This window comes from Lactuca sativa, chromosome 1 (assembly GCF_002870075.4).
Source record: "Lactuca sativa cultivar Salinas chromosome 1, Lsat_Salinas_v11, whole genome shotgun sequence".
Classification (NCBI taxonomy): domain Eukaryota; kingdom Viridiplantae; phylum Streptophyta; class Magnoliopsida; order Asterales; family Asteraceae; genus Lactuca; species Lactuca sativa.
This window is the reverse complement of record NC_056623.2, coordinates 188,246,342-188,270,349: the sequence shown is the minus strand read 5'-3', so window position 1 is coordinate 188,270,349 and position 24,008 is coordinate 188,246,342. Positions and strand designations below refer to the sequence as shown.

At 32.4% G+C, this 24,008-nt stretch overlaps 3 protein-coding genes across 8 annotated transcripts; 2 read left to right on the top strand and 1 right to left on the bottom strand.

Moving 5' to 3' along the window:
- The first annotated feature begins 812 nt into the window (after positions 1-812).
- LOC111909366 (organic cation/carnitine transporter 7) lies at positions 813-5,757 on the top strand. Of its 2 annotated transcripts, XM_023905181.3 has the most exons (7): positions 813-974; positions 2,414-2,577; positions 2,823-3,091; positions 3,182-3,419; positions 3,905-4,445; positions 5,014-5,216; positions 5,295-5,757. In XM_023905181.3, exons 2-7 carry the CDS (start codon positions 2,512-2,514, stop codon positions 5,544-5,546), a joined length of 1,569 nt encoding a protein of 522 aa, XP_023760949.1. In that variant the 5' UTR covers positions 813-974; positions 2,414-2,511; the 3' UTR covers positions 5,547-5,757. The 2 variants fall into 2 exon arrangements, with proteins under 2 accessions (XP_023760949.1, XP_023760950.1); XM_023905182.3 differs by lacking the exon at positions 2,414-2,577 and having other exon boundaries at positions 815-974.
- Positions 5,758-9,331: 3,574 nt separating this feature from the next.
- LOC111909365 (pentatricopeptide repeat-containing protein At4g18975, chloroplastic) lies at positions 9,332-13,567 on the top strand. 5 transcript variants are annotated; one of them, XM_023905177.3, is made up of 9 exons: positions 9,332-9,562; positions 10,337-10,575; positions 11,558-11,671; positions 11,755-11,814; positions 12,048-12,121; positions 12,409-12,505; positions 12,581-12,724; positions 12,792-13,004; positions 13,097-13,567. In XM_023905177.3, exons 3-9 carry the CDS (start codon positions 11,621-11,623, stop codon positions 13,286-13,288), a joined length of 831 nt encoding a protein of 276 aa, XP_023760945.1. In that variant the 5' UTR covers positions 9,332-9,562; positions 10,337-10,575; positions 11,558-11,620; the 3' UTR covers positions 13,289-13,567. The 5 variants fall into 5 exon arrangements, with proteins under 5 accessions (XP_023760945.1, XP_023760946.1, XP_023760947.1 ...); XM_023905178.3 differs by having other exon boundaries at positions 11,533-11,671; XM_023905179.3 differs by having other exon boundaries at positions 11,570-11,671; positions 13,107-13,273.
- A 221-nt stretch (positions 13,568-13,788) lies between these two features.
- On the bottom strand, positions 13,789-22,833 carry LOC111909363 (alpha,alpha-trehalose-phosphate synthase [UDP-forming] 1). Its single transcript, XM_042897574.1, has 18 exons — positions 22,569-22,833; positions 21,324-21,687; positions 21,046-21,143; positions 20,253-20,641; positions 19,716-19,830; positions 19,446-19,547; positions 19,116-19,266; positions 18,769-18,857; positions 18,400-18,448; positions 17,861-17,961; positions 17,462-17,649; positions 17,237-17,354; positions 16,988-17,161; positions 16,630-16,749; positions 16,353-16,440; positions 16,128-16,258; positions 14,468-14,566; positions 13,789-14,375 (listed from the first exon to the last, which is right to left on the bottom strand). The coding sequence occupies exons 1-18, from the start codon at positions 22,617-22,619 to the stop codon at positions 14,061-14,063; spliced, it is 2,742 nt and encodes a 913-aa protein (XP_042753508.1). The 5' UTR covers positions 22,620-22,833; the 3' UTR covers positions 13,789-14,060.
- Between the last annotated feature and the right edge of the window lie 1,175 nt (positions 22,834-24,008).

The window sequence follows — 24,008 nt, the reverse complement described above, 5'->3', positions numbered from 1 at the left end:
TCCTTCAAGGTTGGACATAAAACACTCAAATAGCTCAAAAACTCTCAAATGAAAATTAGGGTTTGCAAGGGCTTGTTTGGGAGGACGGAGGCTGAAGGTGTTAGGGTTTATGGGAGTTAAGGCTGCTTAAATATGGCTCAAACCCTCAATATTAAGGTTTGCATATCTACCGAGTACGCCATGTATACTCTTAAACATCCGCGTCCCTTTTAAAGGCTTACGCCTAACGTACGCCCCGAGTATGCAGGGTGTAAGGACCATTTTTTTTTTTTTGCAATAATTGGTAATTTGAAACAAGAAAGGAAATTACCTGATTGGTTGTGTGTTACAAAAGAAGTCGAATTATGTGAAAAAAATAGTCTTGTGGGTATTGATTTTGGATTGTTAACATTTTGATAGGTAAAAGATTTTTTTGGTATTGAGGAGTCGATCTCCATCTACGTGATCACGATAAGACTTAGATAGCTAGGCAAACGGGCTAGATAGCTTTTTCCGAGTTCAATCTAATGTATTGGTTTTAATATTGAAGGACAATTTGGTAAATTTGTTTTATATATACTAATATGATTATAAAATATAAAAATCCATTAAAAAACTTTAAAAAATATTTTTAAAAAAATAGGTAAATATGAGCAAAAATACATATGATATTTAGATTTTAGGTTTGACAAATACATATTTTAAAATTTAATTAATTTAATTAGAATATATGCGAAACTATAACAAAAAAATTATATAATAACGACGTTTGCTGACTGTTTATTGCATTCAACGTGTAAACTTCGCACGGTCTTTTTGCCATTCACCAATGAGAAACATAAATAAAAGTTAGGTTTTCCATTTATGTCATAAAGATGGTCGCATAATTTTCTCAAACTCATGGAGGCTTGTCAAAGTCAAAACACATCCGAGATTCATCTACATTTTCTCCTGCTTCTTCGTTGATTCCTTCCGCTATCCTCCTGCTCTTTAAGGTTCGATTCTTTTGCAAACCTTTTATCAATGTATCATATCTCTATCTTGATTATCCATACTATACGCCATTCTGGATTTAATTTTCCTGGGAATTATTGCATCAACTCTTAACCCGTTTCAATTTTGGGTTTTATTTTCCAATTTTTTTTTTGGATCATTGTTTGGAAGCCAATTCATTTACATACTGTTTCCGATTTGCCTTTTTATAAGTTCACTTGAATCTTTATTGATGGATCTTTCCTGTTTAAAGTATGATGGTTGACCTTATTCCAAATTGCTACTTACATTCCCTATGAAAGCGATCATCGATTTCAGAAAATTATTTCACCATTCTTGAAATCTATGCTTAAAAATAAAATAAAAACTAACCCTGTGCATTTAGGTCAGCGCCCTCGAATTTTATTTTGTAACTTATGAACAAATAATGCTCTGATATGAAAACTACATTATGAGGAGTATGGTTTTGTTATGAACTCAGATTCACTCAAGATAAATTAAAACCACAACTGATGGATTCACACTTCTTCTGGGATTAATGAACGAAAACAGAGATTACACAAGAAATTGATAAGAAAAAGAATGAAATAGAAATAGCAATTCGAGCTGCTACGGACTCCCAGAGAAGTAGAAACTTCTAATATTCTTCCATGCCATCACCAGGCTCCCTACCCATCCTTATAACGGAATGTCAGTATTTCTCTAAATTCCCACTTTGCCCCTGCTCCATGTCAGCAACATCCTCCTGGGTGATAGTGGTCCCTTGTCCTTTTAGAATCTTTTTGTGTTTCTTTCTTTGGTACGTGAAATGTAGTGGTGGGTGCACCACAGGTTTGTTGGATTCCTTGGGATGTGGCTGGAATTGGAATTCCATTCCAATCCATTTCTGCGATTGGTTGCAAATGAGTAAGGAATTGAATTCCATTAGTTAAGGAATTCAACTTTCCCTCCATAAAGTCATGAAATTTATTCCATTCCTCCCTCATCTGTGTAAATGACTGAAATAACTTTCCTAAACCCCAAAATTTGATACCTGATCGTCTCCTCTTTAAAGCATTTGGAGCATATAAAACAAACAATAATTTACAAAAAAGTCAATGAAGGGCAGTTATGTCATTTCTCATTGTTTACATTCTAAACCTGTTGACATATTCATAAAGAAACATAAAAAATACAAGGGAAATTTTTTGTTTTAATGTGGTAATAATAGACATGAACAAACCTACATGGAATCATGCATTTGCATTCCATGAAGAACATTAGTGTAGAGTAAGAAAACAAAACAAAATAAAAAGTTGTTATGGTAGTGGTTAAAAACTTGGGAAAAATAACAATATAAAAGTAGTTAATTTTTATTACTTTCCGATCATTTTGTGATGTTACAAGTTGGATGCTAAAATGTTGAATTTGACATTGTTGCATGCTTTGATGGGTCAACCAGAAGGCTGCAAAGCTTATGATTCTCTAAATGGGCCTAATTGGGCCTGGGCTAGCCAATGTTCCCATATCTTTGGATAAAAAGTACTTCCGGTTTCCATTATGAGAAAGAATATAAGTTTCTCCTCACTAACCCAAAAAAGGAGTCAAAGTCCAAGCGCTAAAATGGTATATTATGTAGTTATTAGGGATCAATGCAAGAAATAGCAATGTACTTTCATTCATTTGTTTATTACAACATTCTACTTTCATTTCTTTCTATTTCTGTGATGTACTTTGAAAAATCTATCTAGTTATAGCAATGTTATGTTGTTATCGAAATACAAAGCAACTTTCACTGCTATAACTGGATAGATTTTTTCAAGTATATATATGTAATGTAGCTAAGTTATGGAATTAAATTGTTTGCAAAGATGGGAGATGAGAGTCGAAGCTACACGGTGGATGATGCACTTGCAAGCGTAGGATTTGGGAAGTTCCAAATGCTTGTGCTTGCGTATGCAGGGATGGGTTGGATTTCAGAAGCCATGGAAATGATGCTTCTTTCGTTTGTGGGACCCGCACTTCAGTCTGCATGGAATCTTTCCTCGCATGAACAAAGCATGATAACTAGTGTTGTCTTTGCTGGCATGTTGGTTGGAGCATATTCATGGGGTGTTGTTGCAGATAAACATGGAAGGAGGTATAGTTTTCCATTTTTTTTAAATGTTTCAAAAAAAAAAAAAAATGATTCGTAGTTGTAGTTTTATTGTTTTTTTTTTAAATATTATAGGAAAGGATTTCTTATTACTGCAATGGTTACTTCTGTGGCTGGTATGCTTAGTGCTTTAGCTCCTAACTACGCATGTCTCATCATTCTTCGTTGTCTTGTTGGAATTGGTCTTGGAGGTGGGCCCGTCCTCTCTTCTTGGTTTCTAGAGTTCATCCCTGCTCCAAGCAGAGGCACTTGGATGGTTGTCTTTTCAGCTTTTTGGACTATTGGAACTGTTTTCGAGGCTTCTGTTGCATGGGTATATATATGCTTCCTTTCCTTTCATTATAACTATACCTTTTGACAATGAGGATGACAAAGGGCATTTTCGTCTTTTGCACAGACAAGAGATCCAGAGCCAATCTTTTTTGGGTGGGACAAAATTTAAATTTTTGTTCACTTGACATCAATCCTAGTCATAGTCCAATGAATGTCAAATGCAGTACAAAATTGTCCTGTTCTGCTTTGTCTTGTCATACAAAATGGGCCCTTTTTGGGCCCGTTTTGTTTTTTTATGCAGAACAGGACAGAAACAGTTGTACTGTGTTTGACTTGCAGTTGCATTGGGACTAGGACTGATGTCAAGGGGACAAAAATTAATTTTTTTTTCCCACCCAAAAAAGGTGGGACGGGGACTCGCTCTTGATCTCTCGTTTGTGTAAAAGACAAAAATGCCCCTCCCATCTCTTGATATATTTTCTATATTTACTTTCGTAATATATTTTTAAATTTTATTTTTTGTAGTTTGTGATGCCAACATTGGGATGGAGATGGTTACTTGCATTCTCATCTCTGCCTTCATCTCTCCTCCTTGTATTCTACCGTGTAGTCCCGGAATCACCGCGATATTTATGCTTAAAAGGAAGAACAAGTGAAGCCCTTCGAATCTTGGAAAAAGTTGCCAAGATAAACGGGAAATCACTTCCCTCCGGAATCCTTGTTTCCGACAATGAAATCGAGTTGAATGTCAAGTCAATGGAATCAGAAGGTGCACGCTTGCTCCCTCAGAGTAATAATAATAAGCACACGGATGATGAAAAACCGGAAGTTATCAATCATAGTAAAAGTAACGTGTCAACATTGGCAATGTTGTTTTCTCCGGAATTGATAAAGCCGACTTTGCTTTTATGGGTGGTTTTCTTTGGGAATGCTTTTTCTTATTATGGGCTTGTGCTTCTTACAACCGAGTTGCATAATGGTGCAAATAATTGTGGACCAAATGGATCACGATCTCAAGGCTCGGAGGAGGTTAGCTACAAAGATGTCTTCATCACTAGTTTTGCAGGTATGCTTTGTATATGCATGTGTGGGTCCCGTTTTTGGATAAATGATGTTTGGTAGCATTTTAGAAAGGGATAATGACATAAAACCCTTAAGTTTGGCAGAAATATGCGGATTTACCCTTTTATGGGTTTTAGCTTCACTAATACCAGATACTTGCAACTTTTTTTTTTTTTCCGATTTTACCCTTTTTGCTGATATACCTGGTAAAACCGAACATTCTTGCCAAACGTAAGTGCTTTAATGAACCTAAAATCCACAAAAGGGAAATTTCGTACATTTCTACCAAACTTAAGGGCTTTTATGTCATTATCCCTTTGAGAAAACAGAACAAATATGTAAAAAGTTAGGACTTAATGAGGAATGCTTCTTTTTCTCGACTTAATGGAGAAAGACTATGAAAGAAGACTTTCCTCTTAATTGCCTTGATTTTCTCAAATATTTTCTAAACAACGCCTTTGTTTTTCTTTAATATATAAAAAAAAAGACATATTTTCATAGTTTAATACATTACATTGTTCATCTGTGGAAGATAATCTGGCTGAGTAGATTTACCTTTAATTTGGTTCAAGAGTTCCCGGGACTTATTATATCAGCTTTTACAATCGATAAATTGGGTCGAAAGCGCTCCATGTCAACAATGTTCTTCCTTTGTTGCATTTTCTTGCTCCCATTGACTTTCCAACAACCTCAAGCTCTCACAACATTTCTTCTCTTTATGGCTCGAATATGCATCACAACAACCTTCACTGTGGTTTACATTTTTGCCCCTGAGGCAAGTCCTTCAATTTTGCTTTTATTTATCATACAATTCTGCTTTTATTTCTTACTATTATTATATTATTATATATAGATATATCCGACATCAGTGAGAACAACGGGTGTTGGTGTGGGCAGCTCGGTGGGGCGAATTGGCGGCATGATATGTCCGCTGGTGGCGGTGGGTTTGATACATGGCTGCCATCAAACCGCCGCCATCCTCCTCTTTGAATTTGTTATTTTTTCTTCGGGTGTTTGTGTCATGCTTTTCCCCTTTGAGACAAGCGGAAGGGAACTCACTGATTCTACAGTTCCTGAAACTGCAACCACTTTAGAAGTGGGTTGACTCCTCTTGATTGTTTGTAGTTTTTACTTTTTAGGAAAACACACACACACACATACATACTAGCAACTTGTAATCGATTATATGATAATTGTAATATGTTTTGAAATGGAGTAGATTTGTAATTTATATTCATATCTTGGCACTATGTATAAACAATTCAATTTGTTACATTTTTATTCAAAATGTTAATAAGTCCTATTTTTACTACAAAGTTCGGATATTTCATTAAAGTAAGAATTTTTCCATTTAATCGCATATAAAAGATGTGCCAAAAGTTTTCATGCGCAATATACATCCTATCTAAATCACTAAAATCATCCATGTGGAATTCAGCTAAAATCTGTGTATTTTTTGATGGGTTAAAGTCACATTACAAATTGCATAGATTTGAACTTTCGTATTTTCATATCTACAACCATATTAAAACACTCTAATGTCGCACCTAAAATCGTAATTGGGATCTGTTCAAAACTTGCAAAAGAAAAAAACAACAATGATGCAGCAACATGTTCATCTTTTATTTAAACTTTATTGTTTATTACAATATATGTTGGGGATACTACCTTTGGACATCATCCCATAGCCCAATAAATAAGTCTGAAGGGTGAACGAATTAATAACACGACTCAGTCCCAATAGTCGTGTCCACTTCATGACAAATTTTTATTATTGTGGGCTTGGACTCAAACAATGGAATTTAGTCACGAGTCCATTGGCATAGAATATGGAATCTTTTCCACGTAAGCTGGTTGTACAAAGCTTGTTTGTTCATATAGGCAGTGTGATTTGGGGATCTTTTGTTTGCTCCGCAAGGTAGCCAGAGCCAGCCAGTTTTTCACTAAATAGGAATGCGAATAGGTATTTCAATTGTTGGACTAAATGAATAGGCAAGGAAGGCAAGACACTTGACTGAAAGGTCCTACCCCGACTCTTTCTATCTAAAAGAAATGGTGTTCGATGAAACGACCCAGATTCCACACTATGCTCTGGTCTGGGGAGAGAGCTGCTCTGCGAAGCTGCAGTCCCTTCTTCTTAGCACGGATGTCCCTCCCGCCAAAATAGGTTTTATTCTATTTTTTTTTATTATAACAGAGGGAATTAAATTTGCAAATTCTAAATAAACAATAATTAATTTAAAAGAATAAGTACCAAACATGTTTTCTAGTGTTATAATTTAGGGAAAATGATGCAAGGATCCTATTAGTCTACTCGGTATGGGCAACGCCATAAGGCGTTATGCTGATTTGACAGCTCTCATAACGGCGCCATAACACAAAAACACCGCCCCCCTCTCATGTTATTTGGTGTTATGTTAAGAAATGTTACCATGACCATGAGAAGTAACGTGAGAATCAACAAATCAGAAACCATTATCTCACTTTCTCTCTAACTCTCTTTGTATCTCTTAACATGTTATAACATTTACACAGCATTTCCTACATAAATCAAATGGTGTTAAAGATGACATGACATATAAGTTGGCAAATTTTAGATATGATAACATGTCTTAACATGTTGCCCACACCCACCAGCCTTATGTATTTCACATTTGTCCATTGTTTTTTAATTTATTTTTGTAGGGTTTAATCGGTCATTTGGTCATCTGGAGATCCATTTTCGCTTAATCAATGTTGACTTTTAAAAGTCTCAAATTTCCTACTCCTCGTTCTCGGGTGTTGCTATTCGCACGCATTGACCTAAAAATTTACCACATAATCTGACACCAAGTAATCATTATTACTTTATTATATTATAGTTTTCTCTTTTCTAATTACTGATATACCGATATATTTATTATTTACAAAACAAACCTTTAACTTTTGAATTTTACTTTAAACATTTTAGATTGAAACACATATATAACTTCAAGAAATTTTTTTGTCGATTGTTTTTTTTTTCAAATAAATTATCAATACTAACTAGTCATAATATTTATATTTAGAAGGTTTATTGAAAAATAATATTTTTATTTTCTTTTGGATGTATACATATGTTTTAAAAAAAACAATAATTTCTTAAAAAAAATCCATAGTTAAGACATACAAATATATTAAATTTATATATTTTTATGATCTATTTTAGGCTAGATATAGTTTATGAACGGCTTCGGTATAACATATTGATAGTTTCTTATTTTATTTAAATGATAATTTGTAGTCGTAACGTAACTTAAAGTTAAAAATGATAAAGTGTAACTTTTATATAAACAGAAAGGTCACGCAACAACAGTGAGTAACTTTTTAGGAAAACAGTTTTCTTTAAGCCAACTAGGGTCCCGTGATGTTTTTATTGTTAATTTTTTGGCCGGTTGCCAATTCTAATAAAATCATAATTAAATTTAGTTTAATTAATCAAACCGAACACCAAACCGAAAATAAAATTTTTAACACGATAATTTAATAAATTTCGTTAATAGTTTTAAAATAATGTAAACGGGGGAATGATCCCTGCGTTGCGGGTGTTGGAAATTGTCTGATTTCCTTCAATTTCTTATGTTCCCTTTTCTTTAGATATTATTGCCTCGATAAACAATGAAATAGTTGAGAATTTATATAAATTAAAGGGCTAAAAGAAGATATTAAAATAAAACATGGATATAACTTGAAACATTTACACCACTTAGGGGGCTAATAAGAGATTAAAATAAAACGTCAAAATATAACTTCATATCAATTCATTTATTAAAATCTTAAAAACCCAAACTTTTTAACATTTAATCCTCTATAAAATGAGCATAAACACGGACATTTGGGAAAAATTATTTAACATTTAGATACCTACAGTTTGTTTAAAAGATTTCAAGTTCTTATAAAAGTTAAAAAATCAAACCGATATTTAGTTTAAAAGTTAAAAAACGAATAAAACAAAAACAAAAAACAACAATTAACTTCAAAGATGTATTAGAGCCTAATCATCAGTCGTGCTCTATGAGGGTATCCCGAAGCTACTCTGACAATCAACTTAGTCTCCAAAATAGAGATGGACATGTGAGTTGGTAGGTCATCATGCTTTCAGATTTGGCATGGTGCGGAAGAAAATATTCGTTATATCTTATACTATAATATAAAACATATTAGTCATATCTTCAATTTTAAGAGGTATATGTTACAAAGCTTTTTGTATAAATCAATTATACATAAATAATTCATTTATATTTGCCAATAGTTGGCTTGAATTAAGGAAAGTAATTAAAAAATTCAATTTGGAGAAAAATGAAATTTAAAATATTAAACTTATATATAAAAATTTATTTATATTTTTGAAACTAGACACAGATATTAATATAAGGTATAAACATAAATTTTTTATTTAAAAGTGATAACTTTTTTTATTACATAATAGATAATAATAAAATATAGTAATTATTTTTCTATAAAAAACTATTCGTCAAAAAATCTATTTATCGTCCTCGTTTTGCGCGGACATATGTCTAGTTATAATGATATAACTTAGTTAGGTATGTGTTGGTTTTGTTTATTTTACATTTTGGTAAATAACTGTAAATTTAAAATTTAAAATATTAAATGATATATTAATTAAAATTTTGTTAGATACTACAAAGTATTTTATTTTTAATTAAATAAAAACCCTTTGGATAATACAATTTTTAATTGTTAAGCTTTTACTAAATAAAATTATTAATAATGGTAAAGTCTAATAGAAACTATAAAATATAAAAGGTTTAAGTTAAAAGCTTGATATATTTTAAGGGGGTAAATAAAATAATCAATTGTGATTTTAGACGGTCATATTAGACGTTTGAAAGCTTCGGTTTTTATGCAAAAACAAGTCTCGTCACAGGCCTATTTTGACTTTTAGACTTGGGGTGCCTTTAGAATCGCCCCTCGTTCTCCTCCTTCCTCAGTCTCAATTCTCAATCTAATTATCTTCATATTCTTTACAAAACCCTCCTTCGCAAAGCAAATACATCTTCATATTCTTTACAAAACCCTCCTTCGCAAAGCAAAATCCCTTGAGATATGAAAGTTTTCTAAATATTAAGGACCTGAGACAAGGTAACATAACCTAACTCTTTTTTCTATCAGATACTTTTTCAACAGGCAACAGCAACCTTTGCATCATTAGCAATTACCACGTTCATCTGGCCATAGTTATCTATTCTTAGCTGTTGGATTTGCTTCAGGGTACCAATCATGGAACTAGTAAAAACGTATTGTAAACATTCGCAACCATATATAGAGACTGTTGTTAGCTTTGGAAACTCAAATAATGTCTATCTTACTCTTCGATATATACCTGAGAAAAGGTAGCCACTCCAAATCAACTTGTCTTAAGTTTGGAAGATTCACAACGATTCTTGATGCATCAAAACGAGTACTGTTTGTCCCTTTCAAAGCTTCAAATACCCCCTCTACCAAATCACAACTCCTTATATGACTTTTTCCAGGTTTTACAGATGGATGGAAAAATAATCCTTTGATCAGATATAACATATATCAACTTGAACAACTGTGTAGAGAAACTGTTTGATGAAATGCTTGAAAGAACTCAATGATGTTTTTCAAACATATCCTAATCAACGTGGCCCACATTTAATAAAAAAAAATTATTATGTGACATTTTATTTAATTGCATGGCTTTATTAACCGGTTAAAGCAATAGTTTGTTCCCACAAAATTAAATTAAATAAAATAAAATAAATTAAATGATCGAATAAATACCTTGCGTCATTTTCCTTATTATTTACTCAAAAAAAAAAAAAAAAAAAAATCCAAACGCCGTGTTTTCAGTCGCAGGCACCCCTGATTTTTATTTTTCATTCTATTCAGGCTCTGTTAGACATCGTGAAGACATGAACGCTGAAAAATCAGCCACTTATGAATTGATTTCCCTCCAAATCGGAAAGAAATTAGCAATCTCCATCTCAAAACTCGCATAAAATCATCCATGTACGGCAGCATATCCTTCTCTCTGCAGCATAGGGCTTCATTTTGAGCATTCTTAGTACCCGTAATCCCGTTTGAAGGTTTTCTTTCAAGTTATACTCATCAAGGAACGTCATTTAAAGGTTATCATCTCTCTACCTTTAGTTTTCTTTATCTTAATGTGTTCCATTTAGTGCGTATTCTTCTTTGTGTGCTATGCTATAATATCATGTAATCGTAGCTGTGTCTGTGTAGTTTTCAATTTTGTGTCATGTTCATAAATTACACAGATTATAATTAGTGATTATGTAAAGGTTAATGATGGTAGCTTTTTGCCTTCCAATCTATTGATAATATGGAATGGAGCACATAACATGTATACCTGCTAATCACACACAAACCAGTAAAAACCCAATACCTTCAGCTCCCTCTGTAGCTTTTATATATAGTATTATATAGTTTAGCCACATTAACTTTTCCCCAACTACAATCTTTAATCAAATTCTCTACCTGTAATTGCCACATAACAAAATAAAAGTCAAAAGACTTTGATATGTTTTTTAGTTCAGTTAGTATCTCTTTATTATGATAAAAACTATAAGTTTTGACTAGATAATGTTGAATATATTGAATTCTATGAATTTTGTGTTGTATGGGTATTTTTGTAATTGTTAAGTATTTTCATTCCATTCATTTCTGTTTTTGTACATAACCAAGAAAAAGGTATATTGTAACCTAACATCAAACTCCCCATATTTTTTGTTACTTTCAACTCTTGAGAAATTGTTACGTTTCTCTTGCTTATTTCAGTTTTTTGTTACTAATGAATTGGTTACAAAACCTGGATTAGTCCAATCAGCAGCCTTAAGTAAAGATTTCTATATTTGAGTTGTTTATTTGTGTACATGTAAGTTAAATTCAGACTATGATCTTGATGTATTTGCTAATTAAGTAGTGGGTACTGTTTTCTTGTATGATTCAATAAGGTTAATCTAGCTGCTAATTGTTTTTATATGCTAAAAATTAGTATGAATTTGATTTTGGTAAAAGTGCAATATGATTATGTACTATTATTTGATGATATATGTGTTGATTTTTAGAAAGTTTAACAATTCATTACAAAAGCTTCATATTCAGATCCACCAACAGAAGTTTATAGATCGAAGGTGGTGAAAGCACACACAAAGCATGCTGACAACTCAAATGTCATTTCCAATTTCATCAGCTAAACAAAATCAGGTCAAAAGAATAGTCTTTTCTAAGCTTCCTTCTACTTTAAATCTTATATTCATTTTGTATTTGTTTCTTATTCTTGTTGTTAGATAGGCGTGTTTGGAATCCAAGATTCCTCCTTTATTAAAACCCCTTCCATTAGACAAAAGGTAAACATACATTCCTACCATTCAACCCTTTATTTGTTTTCAATTTTCTTGTTTTTTTCTCTTTGATGCCAAACTGAGTCCTTTATAAATACAAATCAATTTTCTTGTTTTTTCAATTGTTTGTTATAACATTCTGCTTGTTTTCTCATTTTAATCACTATTAAAATACATTCGAATGTTAGTTGTTGCCTTTGTTTCCTCTCTTAAATTCATGATTTTGAGACTTTACACAGGAAATTTGGCATGTTGTCAAGTGTTCCAAGAATCAAATTTCTCGACAGCTCATCAAGTTGAATGATGTGGACAGGTAAGCAAGCTACTTCTTTGTTTTCTTTATTTTGATTTATGATTAATTACCAAACCACCCTTTTCGAAATCTTAATGAACCATTTTTCCCCTTTTAACTATTTACCAAGTTTTTCTGTCATCAAGATCTATACAACAGTTTTGAAATTATCTTTTATTCCTGCCATTTGTCATCATGCATTTTTCTTTGTAATATTAAATAATCTATTGAGACATATATTGCAGAAAAGTTTGTTGTTTTAAGGATTTTGATTGTTGAGGTTAAAGTTTTATAAACAAATATTGCAGAAAAGTTGCCAAAAAGCCAAGTAAGACAGAACACCACTTATGGAATAAGAGAGATTCTGCTGCATCTGGCCAAAAGGCATTGAATCTTGTTCGGATTGTAAGTGCTTATTATTATTATTATTATTATTTTTTATTGTTATTAAAGTTATTAAATTTGTGAATTTACTTACAGGTTTGTGGTTTGCCAAATGAGAAAGAAGCTGTTTATGGAGAACTTGATAAATGGACAGCTTGGGAGTCAGAATTCCCAGTGATTGCAGTTGCCAAAGCTCTTAATATCCTTAAACAACGCAAACAATGGAAACGAGTCATTCAAGTATATTCTCAACATATATATTTATATATTTTTTTAAAAAAGCTTCCAAACACATGGCATTGTACAGGTGGCGAAATGGATGTTTGGGAAAGGTCAAGGGATGACAATGGGAACATTTGACACCCTTCTACACGCATTTGATACGGAGAAAAGGGTAGATGAAGCAGAGTCATTTTGGAACATGATTTTGCATACACATGAAAGATCAATCTCAAAAAGGTTGTTTTCAAGAATCATATCCATTTATGCTCATCATAACATGCCCCAAAATATTATAGAGGTAAACAATTCCTGTTGCTTTCCAACATACATACAACTTAAATTATTGTGTAAGTTGTAGTAAAGTTTAATCTCTTGTAAATAATGAATCAGGTGTTTGCAGACATGGAGGAACTTGGAGTGAAACCAGATGAGGACACCACAAGGAAAGTTGCGCGTGCTTTTCAAATAGTGGGTGAAAAGGAAAAACAACAATTAGTCCTTAAAAAATACTTAAGTCAATGGAAATACATTCATTTTAAGGGCGAACGAGTTAGGGTTAGAAGATACACATCAGATGAATAGAATCTATAACAACTCATTGTGTAGCAGCAATACAGACATAATAGGTTGTCCTGTGTTTATCTGACATGGGACTCAGACTAATGTCAATGGGATAAAAGTTACATTTTTTTGTCCTACTTAGAAAAGGTGGGACATGGTCTTGTTGTAGATCTCTTGTATGTGGAAAAGACAAAAATACCCTCGTTATCCTCATCATCAAATTAGCCTAATAATTCATCCCCTTTGTATATAATTGGAAATAACCCTTGGATCCATTGTATTGTATGTTATCCATGTTTACATTAATAGTTTGTACCTTGTAACAAAATTTAAGAAAAAAAAAATCGTTTTTAAACTTTTACCAAATTAATGTAGTACACAATGAACAATACCATTCTCAATTTCTCATACATTAATACATAATATAATGTTGTTTCTTATTTCCCCACACGATCTATAAACCATATAAACAAATTCCAATATTATTGCACTCAAAATAATATGTAAATAGCTCAGTGAATTTTTCATACAAGGAGATGACTGCTTTCCACATCTTAAAAGCTACACAAAAATTTGCTATCAACAAGTGTAGAAAAAATTGGCAAGCCGACAACTTTCAAAGCAAAAATGTGCAATCCGCCGACTCAAGGGGCCCCACAGAAGTGCATTTCAGAACATTTTTCTAGCTTTTGAGATTTGTAACATGAGTTACTATACCTTTTATCCATGCTAGCAATGTATTTACCACTGTTAACATTTTGTGTGTGTGTGTGTGTATTCACTATTATTACGACTATAAAACATCTGCCATTTGTTTTAACAGCGAGACAACATCGGCTGATGAACTTAAGAGATACCTAGCACTGGATCGCTTTCTTTTGACTGAACAAGAGAAGTAATTATTACTATTGAGATCAAGAATTGATGGTGTGGCATCTTTTTTGTCCCCATTGCTAATATGTTTGCTGTTAGAAAGTGGAAACGGATGAGATTTTTTATGTCCTGTGGACCCGTTTCGATCCGAAGATGATCCGTTGACCGGGGTCGATAAACTTGACCTCACCGGAGTAGGTGGTTCTGGCTCAAAAAATGTGTAAAGATCTTCATCCTAATACAATAAGGATTTAGATAGATTATAGAGATAATGAGTTGTATGTATATGATAGTATTTTGGTTAGATGGAAAGGTATATATATTTACCTTGGGGAGGAAATGTCCCACACATAGAACATAGTCGATTGGTTCCCTTGTGTCTTTATAATGTATCACTTGTCCTAAAATACGTTTAATTCCTGCACCCTAAAAAGGATTGGAGAAAAAAGGATCACATGATAAAGTTGCAAATTTTTGTCTCACGTAAAAAAGAAGGAAGGAATCGCTCTTGATCTGTTGTATGTGAAAAAGACGTGTATGCCCTTCTTATCCTCATCATCAAACATAGCCCTAAAAAACTTGTCCACTCTGTCATTTCCTATCGAGTGTATTTTGTTACATGGGACGAGACTAGACAAGTTTTCTAGGACTATTTTCAATGATGAGGATGAGACGAGTATTTATGTCTTTTTGCAGAGTCGAGAGATCCTGAGCAAGTCCTTTTCACATCGGTCCTAGTCCAATGCACATCAAACACAATATGTCATGTCACATGGGATGGGACATATATATATATATATATATATATATATATATATATATATATATATATATATATATATATATAGTTTCAGGTTCATTTGAGACCATTATAATTTTGTAAGACCGTGAGACCAAATCTAAAAATAATTTTAAAATGCAAAATAAATGGAAAAATCCAAAAATTCTTTTTTTAAATATTATTTTCGGAACTTGAATTAACTAAAAAAAATAAAAAAAAATTCCGTTTTTTTTTTAAAAATACGTGAAATATTCTAAATAGAATATTACACTGACATATTCTAAAAAATAATTTTAAAATGCAAAATAAATGGAAAAATCTTAAAATTCTTTTTTTAAATATTATTTTTGGAACTTGAATTAACTAAAAAAAAATTAAAAAAATAAAAAAAAATCCTATTTTTTTTGAAACATACATGAAATATTCTAAATAGAATATTACACTGTATATATTCTAAAAATAATTTTAAAATGCAAAATAAATTGAAAAATAAAAAAAAAATTTAAATATTATTTTCGGAACTTGAATTAACTAAAAAAAATTAAAAAAAAATAAAAAAAATAAAAAAATGCGTCTCACGGTCTCACAAAATTAGGCCATCTTACATGAACCTATATATATATATATATATATATATATATATATATATATATATATATATATATATATATATATATATATAGTGTTCTAAAAGGCGTGCCATGGCGTGAGGCGTGGCTCCGCTGTTACGAAAAGCCTCATAACGTTGCTGTTAGGTGTGGCGCGTGGCAAGGCATGATATGACGCGCCATGGCGCGTTATGGCCTGTTATGACGCGTGTTTTTTCGTTTGAGACATGTTTTTTTGCTCTTTGTTATGTCTTTTCTAATCGGAGATACAGGTATTGTGGTTTTCGTTAAATTTTTGTTACTAGTTATTGATCTAACACTTATAAAAAGTAGTTATATTTAATATAAATTTATATTTATGTGGTAATATAATTTTAAATTAATACAAAATCGACGCCTTACATCACGCCTTGAAAAACGCCATGGCTCGTTAAGCTTGAGGCTTGACCATGCCGCCACGCCACGCCTCACGCCATTTAGAACCTTGTATATATATATATATATATATATATATATATATATATATATATATATATATATATATATATATATATATATATATATATAAAGAAAGAAGTAGAAGGGAAAAATGAGAAACCTTGGTGACTCCAGTGGTGCGAACCTCAACGGACCGGCCACCCTGAACAACTTCTACGGATGCATTTGAAATGGGTCCAGTACAAAGGTGCTGCAACATGTCTTTAGCTTGAAGCCTTCCAAACTCGATATCTGTAGCCCATAATTAAAGTGGAAATTTGAATTAATCTAAAAACATATATAATATATAAAAGGAAATATAAATTGACGACGATAATAACCTAACCTGCATACTTATAATTCCAAACCAATGATGTCTCACGAAGCTCAAACTGAGATCGAGGAGTTCTCTCGGTGAAATACTCAAACACGTGCTGAAATCAACATATCAAAAAGTCTCCCAAGGATATGATTCCAATCGATTATTATTGTAATTGTATAATCATATTCAACACACACTAAATATTTATAAACAGTTTAAATTTTAGACAAAAGTGTTTAGGGTTTGTGGCACATGCTCATGATGATATCGAAAAGGGGAAATGTTGGCTGAATGGACTGACCTTGACACTATCAACCCAATCCATGTGTACTTGAGGCATGTTTCTTGTCCATTTTTTATTGGGTGTTCTTAAAAAAACTCCATGTTCAGCAGCTAACCATATGTTTAATTCTCCAAAGTTCTGCATATTCATCAAATAAAACACCAACATTTTATTTGCTAATGATATGAGATGCCTATTTCTTGCATTTAATTAGACCTGGCAATTCGTTTATTCGTGTCAGCCACAAATTTGACACGATATGATTACACAATGAGAAATAAGCTTTATCTCAATTTTTAAGATGTATTCGTGTCGTGTCGTGTCTCTCACAGATTCGTGTCTTCGTGTCTGAAATTGCCAGGTCTACATTTAATACCTTATCAAGGACAGAATGATGGCTTCCACTTAAGATGACTACTGTAGTCTTTGGATCATCACAAAGTCTCTTTAAAGCTTCTTTTGCTTCAGGGTGTAGTCTAGGTTCCATTTCTTTGAATTGATCGAATTGTCTACCCGTATCCATAGGTTCAGTCAGTGTTGAATTAAACCCCTATGAAGTTGAAAGTATACAAACTAATTTTAGAACAACATTTTTTTTTGTATTTAATTTAAAGGGAGAGAATACCAAAATGAGTAAACGGTTGTTCGAATCCAAATATCGGTCAACTGCTTCATTTGTTTCAAGTAGAGGTGGAATTTGTCTAATCCTCAATTGAGCTTCCACAATTGTATCATTCAATTCACTACACATCAAGACAATAAATAAACCACATGCTTACATTTACATTTATTTAATTGATAAAAAAATAAAGTGAATTGATAATATTTGGTAAACAAATAAGATGCATACCTAACAAATGTTTCAGCCCATTCTTGGGATGTATGACTAGTGACATGCACAAAGTTATGGTGGTGTCTTTTTTCCCTTTCCTCAGCAGGCATATTTAGAGCATAACCAATTGAAGAAGCTACTTCTGTAATGTTCCATGGATTTACCAAAATTGCCCCTGCACCTAGAGATTGTGCTGCTCCTGCAAACTATGTGTATGAAACATACAAATTACTACTTCATCCATTCCATGAAAATTGTAATGTTTAATAACTATGCACTTACTTTTTTTTTTGGAAAAATAGAGAAAAGAAAACTAACAATGTACTTTTACCAATTTTTTTTTATTTTTTATTTTTTATTTTTAATTTACCCACTTGACTATTTTTTTGTAGTGATTGAATAATTAGGAATAAATACCTCACTTAAGATTAGAACGCCTTTTTTTGAAGCTTGACAAGCTACAAATTCATAACTCACAAGATTCATTCCATCCCTTAATGATGTAATAAGAGCCACATCTATGTAAAAAAAAAAGAAAATTGTATATCACTTTATCCACCAATTCGAGAAAATATGATTGTGTTAGGTAGCAAAAAAGACTTGTTAATTGTGATTTTTAAAGGGAGAAAGAAGCATAGTTTAGCATCTATGAGTAAAGTACAAGTGCATAACATAGGGTTAAAATGCAAGAAAGAGCAAACTACTTTCAATTATTTGTGTGCTATAGTATCCTACTTCCATTTCAAAATGCCAACTAAATACGAATAAATTTGTACAATACCCTAATAAGGAAAAAAAAAATTGAAAGTATAAAGCTATAATTGGGTAGCTTTTCAAAGTACAATATGTTAATAAGAAAAAAAGGAAATACAATGTTGTCATAGAAAGAAATAAAAGTACGTTATTTCTTGCATTCAAACAGCATAACACATGATTTGGTAGGGGTTAAAACATACCAGTAATGGCGTATAATGCACATAATCCATGAAAGTCAAGAGAGCGATCCTGTATAAAGAAAAGGAATCATAGATTTCAAGGCTAAAAAATCATGGGATATTATTCTATTGATGCATCTACAAGAAGAGAAGAATCTTTCACACAAGCATTATCTTGTATTTTGTAGTTTAATTAACCTTTTTCTCCCATTTGCATGAGTGTACTCTTATTAGTATTGCTCCCAAAGGTATGAGGGATCAAATACAAATTATTCAAGTTTTAAGATATTTCTTGATAATATAATAATCAACGATTATACATTGAATCAATATCTTGTGGTTTAACTCAAGATTCAACAAGATGTTTTTCAATTAAAAGAAAAGACAAACCAAATGATGAATCGGGACAGTTGTAAGGCTCCCAAATCTTCCATTAATTCTTCCAACAATTTCATGAACTTGACATGTGAGCTTTTGATCTGTTAATCCACAAAGAACAAAAATAGAAATAGCACGAGTTTCATGCTTCGATAATTGATCCATTATTGATAAAGGAAAAAAGAAATAGCAACATACTTTTATTTATTTGTGTATCATAGCATCCTACTTTCATTTCTTTCCAGTATAATAATATAATTTCAATCTTTTTATTATTAAGGCATTGTAATAAATAAACAAATAAACAAAAGTATGTTGTTATTTCTTGCATTTAACCCTTAAAATGATTGAAAGCATACACTCAGGAACATCTGTTCTTGTTGGCACTGCAATCTGAAGCAACACAACTTTGTCATGCCAATCCGGATTTTCTTCCAAGAATTTTTCAAATGCCAAAATCTTTTGTGGAATTCCCTTAATCATGTCAAGGCGATCGACTCCTAACATTACCTTCATATAAAAAAAAACCAATGAGAAATGCCAAGATATGCATGTGCATACCATGAAAAGAAACTTTTAGTTCTATTGTCGTGTAACAAATTATTGAAAATTTGAAAATTCCATATTGTATTGCATCCCTTGAAAAAGATTTGTTTTGGTAGTGCATACACAGGTAGATTATGATTTACCTTTCGACCAGCAAATCTCTCCTCCAATTCTTTTATATGTTCTTTGATTTGAGGAAGTTGAATTGCTCGTATAAACCTACCAGGATCTATCCCAATAGGAAACTGTGCTTTCAAAACCCAATATATGAATCTGAATCAGTAGCTGCTTCAAGATTCTAAGTTTTTGTGCTCATAAAACATAACAAAATATACATAACTGAATATATATATATATATATATATATATATATATATATATATATATAAACGAAAGATGATCAAGTAATTTACCGCAGCAACACGAGTAAGTTTCCCTTGATCCTCCACTCCATCAGGAGTACCCTCAAGGCCAAGAATTCGAGTACATGCACTCACAAAGTGCCTTGCATAATCATAAGTGTGGAAGCTGACATATATATAGCACATGTTAGCATCAATACTATCTCCGTTAGGCATAGGACTAACAATTTGTCCATACACTGTAAGTCCCGTCCAAAACAGACGTGTGTCCCATCCAAGATAGACTCCAGGACGGGACAGATAGACAGTCTGCCCATCTGTCCAGGACGGGACACGGGACAGGGCAAACTTTTTGTCCATTACATGACAGACAGTCTGCCCAAAGGCAGGGCATACTGTCTGTTCATAGGAGCAGACAGTCTACCCAAAGGAAAAGACAAGCAGAGAGTGTTTTGGCCTTTGGGTCGTCTTCCCGCCAGACTGTCTAGGACACAGTGTAACAAACACAACCTTAGGGATGAAAGTAGTGATTGAGTCTGAAAGGGGCTAATATTTTTATGGAACAAATTTTAGAATGTAAGTCTTTACCCAACAAGATCGGCTACAAGAACGGCTCGTAGCAGCTCAGATTGGGAAGGGAGTGTTCTCTGAATCTCGGAGGAAGGAAACGGTGTGTGTAGAAACCAACCAACTTTCATCTTATTATTACGTTCTTTCAAATATTTAGGTAGAAACATCAAATGGTAATCATGACACCAAATGACATCCCCTTCTATATAATGCTCACTCACCACATCAGCAAACAATTGATTAGCTTTCTTGTAAGCATCAAATTGAGATTGAAAACTACGAGTAGTAGCAAGACGATCCTCTTGTGGGAGACCAAGGTAATGGAAGAGAGGCCATAAGATATTATTACAATATCCATTGTAATACAGATTAACAAGATCTTCATCAAGAAAAACCGGTACGCACCTCTGCATACCAACAATTACTAGAGTAACAACCTTGTTGTTTTTTTCTTCAAAATATTAACACATCTTCTTTAAACATGAATAAATGGAAGAATAGCAACGTGCTTTAATTTATTTGCGTATTATAGCATCATACTTCCATTTCTTTCTTTTACAACATTCTAATTTAGTTTTTCTCTTATAAACGCATTGTATTTTTTATATCATTGTACTTTTGGTTTTTTTTTCTTCTTATTAAGGCATTGGATTTTTAAAAATCTACTCACAAAAATAGGATGCTATAAACGTTGCGATTTTCTTCATTTAACCGTTTATATATACACAATCTATAATAGAAAGAAATGAGAGTAGGATGCTATGAAGGTTGTTTTTTTAACCCTTTATAAATAAATATACATACAGTCAACCTTGTCAGCTAAAGCTTTGGTGAGTGATTTCTTCCCGATTTCATCAGTTACATTTACTCCAGCCCATCCGATCCATCTTGTTTCAAATTCAGTTATACCTTTATCAAAGCTTTCCCCCCTTTAGAATCTTTTCAAATATAAACATAAGGAAAACACTTTATCTAGATAGCACTTAATTTGGTTATTTTAACGGTGTTTAGAAAAGAAATAATAATATGTTACTATTTACTGCAATTTTCCCTGATAATCACCATTAGTTAAAAAAAAAAAAAACTCACCTAAAAGTGCACTGACTAAACCCCCAACACTCATTTCAAGTTGCCATGATGCATCACCCTTTCTAGTGGCAGAAACAGGTAGACGATTTGCTACTACTAATAAACGTTGACTGTTTGTTGGAGGGCAAATTCGTAATTCTTCATCAGGATGGGTCCCTGTTGAAAATATTTTGCGATTCCCAATCGTATTATTATTGTTATTATTACTACTACTATTATCATTTCCATGAAAATCATCAGTTTGAGTACTCCTGGAAGATTTTCTTAACTCTCTTTCCTTCAACAGTCTTTCGAGTCTTGTTCTAAGTATAGCTGATGTGTTTTTGTAATCATCTGCATGCATATCTGATTTTTGTAACTCATCCTGCAATTCATGTTGAAATTTAGTTACTCATTCTAGTCATTGTAAATCATGGTTTAAGAAAAGCAATTGTAATCTTCTCCATCAAATAATGGTGAAATAATTCAACTTTAAGAACCAAATTTTCATCAAACAATGCAAGGAATTTAACACTCCAAAAGGAATAGAATGATTTCTAGTTGAAAAATACAAGCCTCAAACCAAGCTTCGATTACTTAGTCCCCTTGACATTAAGTTTGAAATTTTGAGTATTGAAAATTTGGCATAATAAATGGAGACAACTGATAATAACTGTTTGCTTTTATAAAATTGGGACACAACTATTTGTTATGTTCTTTTAAGCTAACAAACTTATTAGTGAAAGGAATCTGAATACCCTCCATACACATGCAAGGTTTTACTTTATAATTAAATAAAATAAATTTGAGCTTTGATCAAATGATTATAATGTTGAGGCTCAACTATAAAAAGCTCCTTTATTTTGAATTTCTCTTTGTTTAAGTAAAGAAAGAGAGTCTCCATTAAGTTCATTAAATCGTGACTCCATTAAGGTTCAATTCATTAAGACCTGTTTGAGAAAGTAAAATTGAGGATAAAAACAAACACAAGCATGTTTTTGGGGGAAATTATTACCAAAAGAGAACAAGAGAATAACTAGAGTAAAGAAAATCCTACTCACACTGAATCATTTTGTGAAATGTCGTATAAGATTCATGAAAATAATGCAGTTTTTTCATCGTTGAAACAATTGATTTCAAATTGAGCTTAAGATTTTATAAAACTCAAATCAACAAAAATCCATCGAAAACTGAAGTAGGTTTACGCAGAAATTGACGAAACACAAGCACGAATTAGAGAAAAACAAGTAAGGGTTCACGTCTTACCAAATCGTGTTGCAGAATGCCGATCTCTTCACACGATCTAATGTTCTTCATCTTTTTATCAAGAAAATCAAAACCTAAAACGTTTCTTGTTATTTATACAGAGAATTTGTATCCATCTAGATAGAGAGTGATGAGGAAACATGAAGATGGCGTTGGGCGAAAGGTGGGTGTTCTGTGGTTGGAAGATTCGACGCTGAAGTGTGTATTGGCGGTGATATGATGTAAATGTTTCGAAGATAATGGGAGAAACAAGAAAAATGAGAGAGAGAAGATTTTCTGGGCTACAGCTATGGTATGGTATCGGTTGGGGATTTTATACTTCTCACGACGCAGCTTTTAAGCCATGCATAAATGCTAACGCAGAGGAAAAGGGAATTTCCCCTTAATGGCATAAAATAGTAAAATATAGGATATGATATGAGTTTAGAGTAGATTCTAAAAGGAAAATGATTTGAAAAGGTAACAAGGTTGTAACAATACTATTAATGTTTTTTTTAGTATAAAAATACCGATTAACTAAAAAATTTATATCAAAAGATATCATCTAATATCATGTTTTGTTCTTATTATTATTATTATTATTATTATTATTATTATTATTATTATTATTATTTTAAAATGAACTTCTCTAACAAGGGTTTCGGGCTAGCTTTCGCGTACCGATTAATCCCCGCTGCAAACATGAGACTTTGTCTTATGCCTTGGAGCCACTGCAAGCGAACCTTCATGGCCACAAGGGCTGAGTGGTACCAGACTGCTAGGTTTTGTTCTTATCTTACCTCATGGTAATCCGATATTTTAGTTAATGGTTGACTTGGCATTATACTTGACATGTAGATTGCTTAGTTGGCATAACATTAGGATATTTTCAGTTATATAACTCATTTTTAATGAAACGAACTAGGTCAAGAATCTCCTCCTCTGTGAACGACTTCTTCCCTCTTCTTTCATGGCTTCTTTTTCTTCCTTTAAACCCATGATCTCCAAGTCAAGCACCAGCATTTCCAAATTAAAGAGAACACTTGTAACATCCCAAAAATACCGAGTACAATTTTCATTTTAAATAAGTCAAAATCATTCATTCATTATCCCAAAACATCATAGTACAATCATAAACAATCAAGTCGGAATAAATCTCCAGGTGTAACGTCCCAAAAATAAGACCAAAAAATTTCAATTTTTTAATAACTAAAACGATTATCCAAAACATCATCATTAAACCATAGTAAAACAGTATGTATCAAATACATTAGAAAACATCAGAGTAATAATATAATGTGGAGCAAACTGGTGTGTGCACTGCAATCATCTTAGGCTCTTCCCTTTCGAACAATAGTACCTGAAACATAAACAGAAAACTGTAAGCACAAAGCTTAGTGAGTTCCCTAGAATACTACATACCATACATATCAACATATATTAGGCCCCTGCCTGGCATCG